Source organism: Saimiri boliviensis, chromosome 12, assembly GCF_048565385.1.
Source record: "Saimiri boliviensis isolate mSaiBol1 chromosome 12, mSaiBol1.pri, whole genome shotgun sequence".
Lineage (NCBI taxonomy): Eukaryota > Metazoa > Chordata > Mammalia > Primates > Cebidae > Saimiri > Saimiri boliviensis.
Genome location: NC_133460.1, coordinates 38,095,284 through 38,107,952, shown reverse-complemented (window position 1 = coordinate 38,107,952; position 12,669 = coordinate 38,095,284). Strand labels below are relative to the sequence as shown.

Below are 12,669 nucleotides of genomic sequence, written 5' to 3'. Positions count from 1 at the left end.
AAAGAAGTCATTTAAAATATGGAAAAGCTCCAGGCATGGTGGCATTTATCTATAATGCCAGCTACTTGGGAGGCTCAGGCAGAAGGAACCTTGACCCTAGGAGTTCAAGACATCCTGGGCAACCCAGCAACCCCATCTCAAAAATAAAAAAATTAAAAAAATAAGCTGGGCAAGGTGACTCACACCTATAATCACAGCACTTTGGGAGACCAAGACAGGAGGATCACTTGAGGCCAGGAGTCTGAGACCAGCCTGGTCAACACAGCAAAACTCTGTCTATATTTAATTAAAAGAAAAAATTCAAGATAAAAAAGTTAGAAATTAAAAAAATAAAAATATATAGAAAAGTAAAAAAAAATACCAAAAAAAAAAAAAAAAAAAGCAAGGTGCAATCTATCTTATAAAAAATAAGCAAGAAGGAAGTTCCTCCTCTGCCCACTCCTACTGCCAGGAGCCATTTGCCTGAATTTTACTATGATGCACACAAACCATGTCTATCCTTTAAGGTAAGGAAAAGGGTAACAGTTAACATTCATGGAAGTGCCCATTATGTGCTAGGAACATAGCAACCCTATATGGTAATACTGTAAGACTCCCATTTTACTTATAAGGAAACTGAGGCTGTTTCATTTCTCAAAGGATGGTTTCTGGAATCTAACACTACTGATTCTTTATAAAAAGCTACCAATGTCAGAAGATAAGTACTCAGCATCTGACAGTCTGCCATTTCTTTTCTATGTATAAGGACTTAGCTGTTTGTGCCAAATGAGATTCACTTTGTGACATCATTCCAGGAAAGAGCATACGAACTTGAATTACCCTTCAACACAGAATCTTTCATATATCTAATGCGTGACAGTCACACTGTGTGAACGATTCTTAAAAGAACATGAGAATCTATATGAATATTATAGATGAGCATCTTAGGTCAGAAAAACTACCATTCATAAATAATTGAACTGAAAGAGCTATTATTTATCTAACACTTGAAAAATCTATGGCTGTGGACTCTGCTTCCTATAAACCTTATTACTTTTAAAAACATGTTGTATATTCAAGCAGCAATTATTAAAAATAAAAATGAGAATAGATTTCTTCCATAAATCCCTTCAAGAGAAACATTTTCTTCAATTTTATAGAAACAGAAAACTTGATGGTTACTTCAGTGCAGCTGCTTCTAATCTAAACAGTATTTTCCAACTGTCAGGTTCTCTTCTTTTAGAGAAACAAGACATAAATTAAGAGTGCTAGTACAGCCGGGCACAGTGGCTCACTCCTGTAATCCCAGCACTTTGGGAGGCCGAGGCGGGAGGATCACGAGGTCAAGAGATCGAGACCATCCTGGTCAACATGGTGAAACCCCGTCTCTACTAAAAATACAAAAAATTAGCTGGGCATGGTGGCACATGCCTATAATCCCAGCTACTCAGGAGGCTGAAGCAGGTGAATTGCCTGAACCAGGGAGATTGAGGTTGCGGTGAGCCGAGATCGCTATGTTGCCCAGGCTGGTCTCAACCTCTTGGGCTTAAGCAATTCTCCCACCTCAGTCTTCCAAAGTGTTAGAATAACAGTCATGAGTCACAGCACCTGGGTAGTCTCTCTTTTTTAAAAGACAACACCCAAGCTAAAAGTATTAAATGTCAATAGGTTTATTCCCAAAGTTCTAGCTCTAATATTTTAAGTTTTTTCTCATTTCATCGGATTTCTCCATCCACACTCCCCGCAACCAAAGCTAACTGCCAAAAGCCAGAGTAACATAAGAGCAAAGAGAGCAAAACAAAATCAAAACAGAAGAAAGCACAGTTGATTGTTTTCTTAAAACTTTACTCCACAGGCAATTCTGCTGTATTTTTACTGTTTCACTGTTATCAACTGTTTTAAATCTGATCAATAAAATTACCTTTTGATACAGTCAGAGCTGGTGACCATTGTGACCTCAGAATATCGAGACAAATACTTCCATTACTGTTTATGTTTGGATGGTAAATTTTTGTTGTGAAAGCAATCTAAACATAAAACAAAAAAACAAAATGTAACCTGTGCATCAACTATGAATAAAACAGAACCAATTTTCTCTAGGATAAAAATATCCTCAACTTTACATAACCTTAGAGGAGAAAAGTCTTCAGCACAAATAAAAGAATCATCTACTTTGTGTTACACACAGTTCTAGCTAGTGAGAATGTGAATACAAATAAGTCAGCTTCCTTCCTTCCCCCTCCAAGGAACTGAAAAGTATTTTGGAGCGTGTAATAAATAACTCTGTAGTAGCTGCTATGACTGGTTGAGTAGCATCTAAAGTAATTAACCATGGCTTTCATCATATGTAGAAGTAATCCTGTTCTTAATTTGATTATTGGTGATACCTGGAAGTGATAGTTGGATCTAAAAACGGGGTGCTGATGCTATTTCAGCGCAAAGTTGAGGGGTCTCAGCTAAGAAATCCATCAAGAATCCTAACCTTCCACAAGAGCTGTCATATCATTTCATAAATACAATGTTAATCTGTTGTTATTAACTATTTAAAATAATTATTTCCTGAGTGACAGAATCTGCTCATTTTTTCCCTCCCTGATAACCCCGTCATTTGTTTCCTCTTTAGAGCAAATCTAAACTTAATAAGAAGATGTTTTTCTGTCTCCTACCATATTAAATAAAGGGACTGTTTCATATTTACTTTTGGATTCCCCAGTGTAGAACATGGTAGGCACCAGTAAATGTTTATTGAATACTTAAAAATAAAAGGAGAAAGAAGGATCAAGGATTATCTTAGGAAAGACAATTCCATGAATACAAAATCTGACTCTTAATCATAAAAACGTCCCAAACTACATATATCCAATAAGAAGGGAAAGAAAAGCAAGGAATCTAATTTATAGCATGACAGATACTGATTTTTGTTTAGAGACTCAATACAATATTTCATATAAGAAAACAGATTTTACGGCCAGGCGCGGTGGCTCAAGCCTATAATCCCAGCACTTTGGGAGGCCGAGGCGGGTGGATCACGAGGTCGAGAGATCGAGACCATCCTGGTCAACATGGTGAAACCCCGTCTCTACTAAAAATACAAAAAACTAGCTGGGCGTGGTGGCGCGTGCCTGTAATCCCAGCTACTTAGGAGGCTGAGGCAGGAGAATTGCCTGAGCCCAGGAGGCGGAGGTTGCAGTGAGCCGAGATTGCGCCATTGCACTCCAGCCTGGGTAACAAGAGCGAAACTCCGTCTCAAAAAAAAAAAAAAAAAAAAAAAAAAAGAAAACAGATTTTAGATTCAGTGGTTTTTACAAAACAGTTTGAAAATGCTAACCTCCCACAGTCTTTGACATCATGAAATGAGTAATAGATAAAAAGTAAAATCCCTTACACAAGAGTCACATCAATCATAAAAATAAAAATACCTTTGGTGGTTTAAAAGGATAGTCTGTTGGAAAATGTACAGTGAGAAAGAAGACTCCACCTTGATATGCGCTATCAGGCTGAAATTACAAAAGATTTGCATCAGCATTTGGTTACTATATTTATAACAAAATTATTTCCCCCAAATATTATCAGTTTGAAAAAAAAATGCCATCACATTTAAAATAATTTTATTAAATATTGCCAGTTTGAAAAAATGCAACCATTTTGCCATAAGTTCAAATCTTTACCTTGAGAACAGGTTTCTCTTTGCAGGCACGAAGGAGGATTTTCCAACAATTATGCCGACATCATAAAGTTTAAAACAAAACTAAAATAGGACGCACACAGTAGTGTGACTTGTCCAAGCAAATCTGGTTATGAGTACAAATTTTTAAAGATCAGTATACACACAAGACTGCTGTGAGAAAAGATCATTTTCTGCAGCCATAATGAGTATTTTTTTTCAAAAGCATTAGGGCTAGTAAAACTTAAGTTCTGATGGTCACTTAAGAGCCAGGAACGGATTACATATTCATACTACTATCAAATTGGCAATCAACTTTACTGGAGAAATTTAAATTTGACCATGTTTCTTTATGGCCATTAGAAAATATAACATTGCAAGCAAAACTATAAATGAAAAATGATAGAAAATATATCTACAATTCTATTTTAATTCTTTCATATTTAATTAAATATATGATGTTATATTAGCATTTTGGTAACAACAGCAAAACACGACTGTCATTACTTCCTCTTTAAGTTTCAACATATATCCTAGAGGATTATACTGTATAATAATTCTTACTATATATATTAATTCTAGTTTACCAACAATTGTTAAGAAATACAGAAAATGAAGGTAAATTGCAATGACAGATACGGTCTGCTGAGATATTCAAATGATAATACAGAGTACTGTAAATATTTATATTACCAAAGGAAGGGTGTTATGAAGAATGCAATCATAACCATTTGTTACATGTAATTCACCTAAAGAATATTTGTGAAAGGCCATAACTCAAAAGGCAAGGATTGGCCTTTAAATGAGAATATTTTTGAAGGTTCTTAGTAACTAATTAAAAACAAACAGAAATAACTAGATTCTTATTGAAAGTTGTTACATAAATAAATACGTTGTATTTTACCTTAAAAAAAAAAAAAAAAGGTAAAACTATTTAGTAATTTGAGACAACTGCCCAGAGTCCTGCTTTGAAATTCAGTAGTTTTAGTGTTTTTTAAAGTTAAACACAAGGATTTATGATTAAAAACTCTGTAACTCACTAGATAAAGCGCTTTTAGGGGAGGGAGGAGAGAATGATGCTCATGGAAACACGTTACTAATGTACTCTCACCCAGAAAGTAGATTTGAGCTGTCAGTGCTCATTCTTATGCAATCAACTTTTTGTTCATAGAAAGAAAAGGCCTGTTTCAAGTCTCGTAACTGCCTCTCAAGTATTGAAAGAAATAATTTTAACAAAGGTATTAAGTATTGAGAGTAGCCAACTATAAAACAGTAGACAATTTTGTGTTTAGGACAATCCAATAAAAGTAAAAGCAGCAAATTTATAAGGTGGCAAAGATAAACCCTCACTGTAATATTTTATTGATTCTCTTTCACAAAAAAAGAACAGTGATGAAACGTATGGCAAATTGACGTTTGTTTCTTGTAGGAATTCCATTACTGGCTTCATTAGACTAATTACTAACCTACCAAAACTGTGGATGTGAGAATGATTATGCTTAATCACAACTGACTCTCTGTGACAAAACAAACAAACAAACAACAACAACAAAAAAGATAAAACACAGAGCTTGGTTGCAAGCTGTGGCAATCTACTATGTCCACTGATTTGGGATTCAGCAAATATTTGCCACCAATGCTCTAGAGAATCACTGTAAATCCTTAATAATATTTTGCTTCCTAGGTGATTCAGAGTACAAGAATATTCAACCTTCGTCACAAACATCTGATCAAAGGTGAAATGGCAAGAATGAAGTATGGCTGAGGGGGTTAATTTCATATATATGAATCATACTTACAGGCCCCATAATAGTGGCTTGCCAGTGGAACACTGAAACAAACAAAGGAGTTTTGGAGTCATTAACAAATGTTCAAACCTACATTTTTAATGGTAGCAAAATCCCAGAAATAGAGCAAAGCTTACAGTCATCTCCCACAGGTCCTGCTGAACAGTGAGCAGGTGGATCACGCTGTAGATCACTTAATTCCTGAAGGAAAGCAAAAACATGTAAGGTTAATTCACTCTTTTCCCAATGAAACAAAGGTAATAATCCATTAAGATGCAAACTATTAGCTTAGCTTTAAAAACATTTAAAGCATTTCTATTCAAAGTATAAAAACATAAAATGTACTGTCATTGACTGGTAGAAGAAAGAAGTTACTCAATTCTTCCATGAGACAGCTCCAAATCTTGAAAAGATTAAATGGAATAAAATACTATTTTTCTTTAACATCCCTAAGACAAAAAATATTGAGTAACTACTGTATGCAAGGTAATTTAGGTAAGTGCTAGGTTGATAATACATATCAAAAAACAGGTCCTACTTTAACAGGTTACAATCTAATGAGGGAGAGTAAAGGCTCAGAAAGAATAAAGGAAAGCCTTTTTTTTTTTTTTTTTTTTTTTAAAGACAGGATCTCACTTTGTCACCAAGGATGGAGTATAGTGGCCCAAGAGCTCACTGCAGCCTCAATCTCCTGGGCCCAAGGGATCCATCCTCCCACCTTGGCCCCCCGTCCTTAGCCCAAGTAGCTGGTACTATGGGAAAGCGCCAGCACGCTCAGCTAATTTCATTTGTAGAGATGGGGTCTTGCCATGGTGACCAGGTTGGTCTCCCACTCCCAGGCTCAAGTGATCCACCTTCCTTGCCCTCTCAAGTGTGGAATTACAGGCATGAGTCACTGCACCTAGCTCATTTATGGACCAATTGAAATAGGAAAGAAACGAGCAGCAGTGAGGCCATGTTTTAAAACCAAGAACATTGATTCATATGCTTTTTCCTGCCCTCAAGGCACCAAAGATCACAGAAAGGACTCAGCTTTAGAGTTTATCCCCTCGGGTTGAAATTCCAGTTCTTTTTATTTTTTTTATTTTAATTTTGATTTTTCTTCTTTTTCGGATTTTTTTTTTTTTTTTTTTTTTTTTTTCTGTAACAGATGGAATAATTCCAGTTCTAACAGATCTCACTCTATGGCCTTAGGGAAGTTACTTCACTTCTTTACCCACAGTTTGAAAGAAACTGATTATCCCAAATAAGAAAGGTACACATTCAATATAAAACACTATAACTGAAGAATGTAATTTAGTTTGGAAGATCAATAATCATCTCTGAGGAAGTGACACTTAGGCTGAAATCTAAGTGATGAGTAGGAGTTACTTTTGCAGGAAAAGAGTGACACTGGGAGGCAAAGTGGCATAGGATGATGCTGGAAAAACAGGCAGAAGCCAGGCAGGGAACAGAGAACCATACAGACCACATGAAGGATGTGGGGTTTTAAAACAAATGCATTGGGTGGGGGGTGAGGGAGGTCTTAAGAAGTGGGGCATGCTCTGATTTAATGGATGGGCTGTGACTGGATTAGAAATGGGAAAGAGGAGGAGCTACAATATTAGTTACTACATAGGCAAGGAAAATAGGGGCTTAGATTGGAGAAGTAGCAACAAGATGGAAGTGGTAGATCTAAGACACTCCGAAGGGCCTACCTATGAAAGGATTTGATGAATTACACGTGCAGAGTAGGGAGAGAAGTCACATATATGTACGATAAAGATTAGGGGCAGCTAACATTTATTCAATGTCTTAGTCATTTTAACAGTCCTCAGAGATAGGTGTTATTATGTTCCCCATTTGACAAGTGAAGAGTTAAGGTGACATATCTCACTGCATGCTTGAGTAACTACTATAGGGTGGAACTGGGATTCAAACAAATGGGGATGCCATTCACTGAGATGGAGAATACTAGAAGACAAATTGATTTGGAGAAGTAGATATGTTGAATCTGTAATCCCTGTGCTATGAAGAAAAAATGTGGTTCAACATAGAAGGGTGGACCTTAAGAAAGGCTAGAAATTGGAAAATCATTGCATAGATCTGGTATTTAAAACCATGAGAATGATGTAAACATCTGTGTGGGAACACATATAAATAAATACTGTACTTAATCAAATCTGTCATCAACTGTAAATGACATCCTTAAGTACCAGTAATTAAGGAAAAATGCTGCCAATTTATTTCAAAACACCATCAGTTATAAGATGCATCCACACTTTACAAATGTTAAAATGTGAAAGATGTGTACCTTAGAATCACTGCAATAGGGTAATTACGGCAATGAGTTCAGTGCTCTAATAGAGACAAACAAGGAGGGCATGGCAGAGAAAGGCCTTCCTAAGAAAGTGATACATGAGCTAAGTAACTGAGCCAAGTACAGACTCAGGTCTCCTTCCAAGCTCAATATTCTTTTCCAGTATACCTTGGTACCTTAGTTTTTGTTTTGCTGCCTTTTTTTTTTTTTTAATAGCTGGTGCAGTGTTTTTTTTTTCCTAATAAGAATTAACCAACAGGGTTAGCTACTTCTTCAGTTCATGTTACAATTAAGCAATAAGGGGCCGGGCAGGCTGACTCATGCTTGTAATTCTAGCTACTTGGGAGGCTAAGGCAGGAGGATCACTTGAACCCAGGAGTTCGAGGCTGCAGTGAACTATGATAGGGCCTCTGCACTCCAGACTGGGTGACAGAGAAGACCACATTTAAAAAAAAAAAAAAAAAAAAAAAGCGATAAGGAGATGGATTTCAGACTCTGACTTAACTATGCTGGTTAAAAGCAGCAAGGCTTTGAAGTTCAAGTCTGGATGCCACCATTTACTTGCCACATGATCATGGGAAAAAATTTTTTTTTCTCTCCAAAGCTCAGTTTTCAAGTGGCACTACCTCCATCCATAGTTTCTATGACAACCAAGTGAAATGATACATGTCAAGTGTACAGCACAGTCTCTGGCACATAGTAAGCATTCAAATAAAGGGAACTGACAGCCTTCCAATTCTCTAGGAGCAGAATACAATTATTAAAATAGTTTAAAAGACAGAGGGAGGAATAGTTCCCAAGTCACAGCCCCATTTTAGAAGGCTCTGCCTTATAACAGTTTTCTAATTTGGGCAAGATTGCTTCTGTAATTATTCATCATGTTGAATTTTCTAAACATTAGTGTAAATGGGATTTCTTTGCCCTCATTTTAACTAGAAAACTAGTTAATCAGAAAATGACAGTCTGTAGATTTAAAAAACTGTTAATGACTTGCATGTATATATTTGACAGAGATAATGTATATGTGAATAAATCATATATATGCACAAATACATATTGATTTTGTTGGTTAACAAGAAAAGTCAAAACCTTACTTTAGTTGGAACAGCCTTGAAACATATTCAAATTTCATATGTCAGGCTGTTCTTCAAAACCCTTTAAAATATTATATTATATATAAAAACAAAGGTTATCTTATTATTATTGATGTCCTGATTCTACCTCCTCTGTTAGAAGTTAGGGATACGGAAGAGAGAGTAAATCTAACACACACCTGAAAAAGCTGAGTTCTTAAGCTGTTACTTTATTATAGCTCATCCATATAGAAAAGAGGCAGCTGATAGTACATCAAACATCCTTAATATTCACATGGATCATTATTTGTTACAAATAATTACAGTAACGCTTTGTGGAAAGACTTACACAATCTGGACCTTTTAGGAGAGTCTAGATTCCTAATGTTCTATCCCAGGCGTCCCCAAAATTTTTACACAGGGGGCCAGTTCACTGTCCCTCAGACCGTTGGAGGGCTGCCACATACTGTGCTCCTCTCACTGACCACCAATGAAAGAGGTGCCCCTTCCTGAAGTACAGTGGGGGGCCGGATAAACGGCCTCAGGGGGCCGCATGCGGCCCGCGGGCCGTAGTTTGGGGACACCTGTTCTATCCCTTTGTCAATCCATGTGTCTGGAAATACTTCCTGTTATTTTTTTAGAAATATGTAACTGAAACTAGGATGCATATGTGCAGACAGAATGACCTACAGAAAACAAAAGATACATTTCCACTCTGGCCCACAAAAATACAGACCTTAAATTTGAAAAAAGAAAAAGGAAGATATTTTGGAACATTCTGAGATGTGTTAATGAGGTGAAAATGTAACTACAACTAGACAAATGAAACCCCCACTATTTTCGCTTAGCCTATGTAGCAGCCAGTGTACTTTTAGATGACAGACAAAATCAAGGACCGCTTTTATTTGTTGAATTCTTCATTTTGATTTAGATTACTCTAAGTTTTTCTGGAATTGCCTTACTAGCTGATTTACGCTTTCTCTGCTATAACTGCCATTCTTAAGTATCTACTTTTAGCACCACTGCTACATATAGGATATTAAAGATAATTTAATGATTTTTGTATTATACCAAAAGAATAAGTTAGGATCAGTACTACCTTCCCTTGCCCTTCTCCCCTACTCACTATGTAAGAATTAACACTGAATTAGATAACTTGTTCAAGACGATAGGAGCCTCATAAGAGGCAGGGCGTAACTCCACATTCTTCACTCTCATAGAAGTCCCTCCTGAGGACAATGTATGACCCCAGACTCCCACTTCTTGAATACTTCTTCCTATTCCACCACTACCTAGAAACCTAAGATGCACCCTATAAATTGCCTCCCAATAATGATTTCATAAGCCCCTCAGGCCTCCTGCCAAGAACTCTTTATGGCCATGCTTTTGTCTTAATAGCATGTTGGATTAAAAGATCTCAAAGACAAAGGATTTAAAAGCATTCAATTTTTTCATTAAGTATTTTATCTATGTGTGTGTGTTACAAAAGCAAGCAATGATTTGTAGGAAAAAACAGAGAGAAAAATGTATAGTTAAGCACCCACAAGACTGTTACCTGAACCAAACCACTACTGTCAGTTACAATATATCCATCCACAGCTTTGTTGGGAAATAAGCATGTTACTCAATGTAGGAGGGAGGGTAAGTTGATAGTCTTTCGGAAGACATTTGGTAATAAGTGCAAAAGTAGAAAATGCATATGGTTTCTGGCCCAGTAATTCCACCTCGTAGAAATTAATGCCCAGGTAGCTAAAGATACACATATAAGGGTATTTAGTGCAGCATCTTGTGTAAATATGAAAAACTGAAATAACCTAAAGGTCCATCAATAAAAGAATGGCTTCATGAAATGATACAGCCGTATTATGAAATACTGAGTAGCCATTTAAAAGGGTGAAACAGATCTAAATATGTTGACATTGAAAAATGTTAAGTGAACATAATATAGTCTTTAAATGAAAAATATAAGTTAGAGGATATTATGCCAATTATAATTTCATATATATAAACTCTACACGCAAAAATAAAAGGATGCACAACAAACTGTTAATGGTAGTTATCTCCGGAAGATACTAATGGGTTGCTGTTACTTTATGTTTTCTATATCGTTTACATTTTTATGATACTTTTGTAACTTTTTAAAGAAAGACAAAGATTTTTATTCAGCTTTTTATGCATTTTAAAAGATAAAATATCCCACTCTGAGAGAATGGAGATAATACATAAATACACAAATATAAAAAAAAGATAAAATGGCATTGAGTTTTTTTCCTCTATATATATGTTAAGCATCTTCTTTTTTCATTAAAAATATTTTATAAGACAATGAAAGAACAACTGAGGAACTGTCACAGATGGGAGAATAGTTACTAGGAAGATATAACAATTAAATCCAACGTGGGATCCTGTAACAGGAAAAAGGCATTAGTGGGGGGAAAAAAAAAAAAAAACAGTGAAATTTGCATTATGTATGTAGTTAATATGTAGTTAATAGCATTATACCAAGGTTGCTTTCCTTGTTTTGATAACTGCACAGTGGTTATATAAGTGTTTTAGGGGAAGTTGGGTTAAGGATATAAATGAACTTTATTATTTTCAGAACTTTCTTGTAAGACAAAATTATTTCAAAATTTTAGAAGTAAAACTTTTTATATACAATCTAAAACTTAATTCCCGGTTCATGGGGAAGATGGCCGCCTAAGAACAGCTCAGGACTTCAGCTCCCAGTGAAAGTGCAGAGGGTGAATGGACGCCGCATTTCCAGACGAACTCTTATTGCCCACAGACCAGGAGATACCCAGGCAGAGGGGTCGCCAGCGTCGCAGTCCCAGCCGGTGCGGCTGTTTTGGCCCCCTCGGGGCTGATTCCGCCCACGCGGCTGCTGTGACCACGCCCTGTTGCTGCGGTTCACCGTACAAAAGCCACTGGTCTGGGAGCCCTCTTAGCTGGCGAGCAGAGCCCTGAGACGGCAGAGCTGCCCATTCATCTGAAATAGCGAGTCAGGCCAGGAGATTCCTAGGCAAAAAATCCGCCAGGAGCCGGCGCCGCAGTTCGAGCCGACTCCGTGAGTCGCAGCACGGGAGATCCCGGCGCCTTTTCAACAAGCGACCGGAACGCGGGGTCGTTCAACTTAAAAGAAAAGACTCTGAGTCAGGGAGCCAGGTGATCAGGCTCGGTTGGTCCCACCCCTCCACCCCCAACAACAACCAAAACAAAAACAGTAATTGGAAACCCTCTGGGTTGAGCCCTTCAAACCAAGCACAGCTGAACCTGGACAGTCCGGCTTGGTGGGGGAGGGGCTTCCGCCATTACTGAGACTCTCCACCGCTACGGAGGCAGGCTGCTGTTGCCGAGGCAACCTGCCACAACAGAGAGAGTCCGCCATAACAGAGGCGGGGCCACCTTTGCTGAGACAGTTCTAACTACGCCCTTATAAAAAGGACTACAGGGAAGAGCTCAGGGCAGCTGGGCGGAGCCCACAGCAGCTCAGCAAAGCCCCTGCGGGCAGGCAGTGGCTAGGCGTGCTGCTAGCTGGGCGAGTCCGACCTGAAAGAAAAATCAAAAAAGGCAGTAGTGCAAGGGAAACTCATAAAGCTCCAACTCCCTGGGACAGAGACAGACAACAGGTGGATAAACCCACAAAAATGGGAAGAACCCAGCGCAAAAAGGATGAAAACTCCCGAAACCAGAACACCTCTCCTCCTAAAAGGGATCACAACTCCTCACCAGCAAGGGAACCAGACCGGATGGAGAAGGAGGGTGATGAAATGACAGAATCAGACTTCAGAAGGTGGGTAGAAAGAAACTACAATGAGCTAAAAGAACATGTTCTAACCCATCGCAAAGAAAATAGGAACCTTGAAAAAA

The 12,669-nt window shown here is 37.7% G+C and overlaps 1 protein-coding gene across 2 annotated transcripts in view; it reads right to left on the bottom strand.

Moving 5' to 3' along the window:
• Positions 1-12,669, bottom strand: part of UBE2D1 (ubiquitin conjugating enzyme E2 D1) — a 42,384-nt gene that overhangs the window by 2,667 nt on the left and 27,048 nt on the right. Inside the window, exons 2-5 of one of the 2 annotated variants that reach the window (XM_003928707.4) lie at positions 5,568-5,631; positions 5,443-5,474; positions 3,399-3,476; positions 1,901-2,006 (exon numbers count right to left, since the gene is read on the bottom strand). In XM_003928707.4, the coding sequence (XP_003928756.1) occupies positions 1,901-2,006; positions 3,399-3,476; positions 5,443-5,474; positions 5,568-5,631 (280 nt within the window). The remainder of the gene's footprint in view (positions 1-1,900; positions 2,007-3,398; positions 3,477-5,442; positions 5,475-5,567; positions 5,632-12,669) is intronic. The other variant, XM_010339347.3, reaches the window with a different exon arrangement.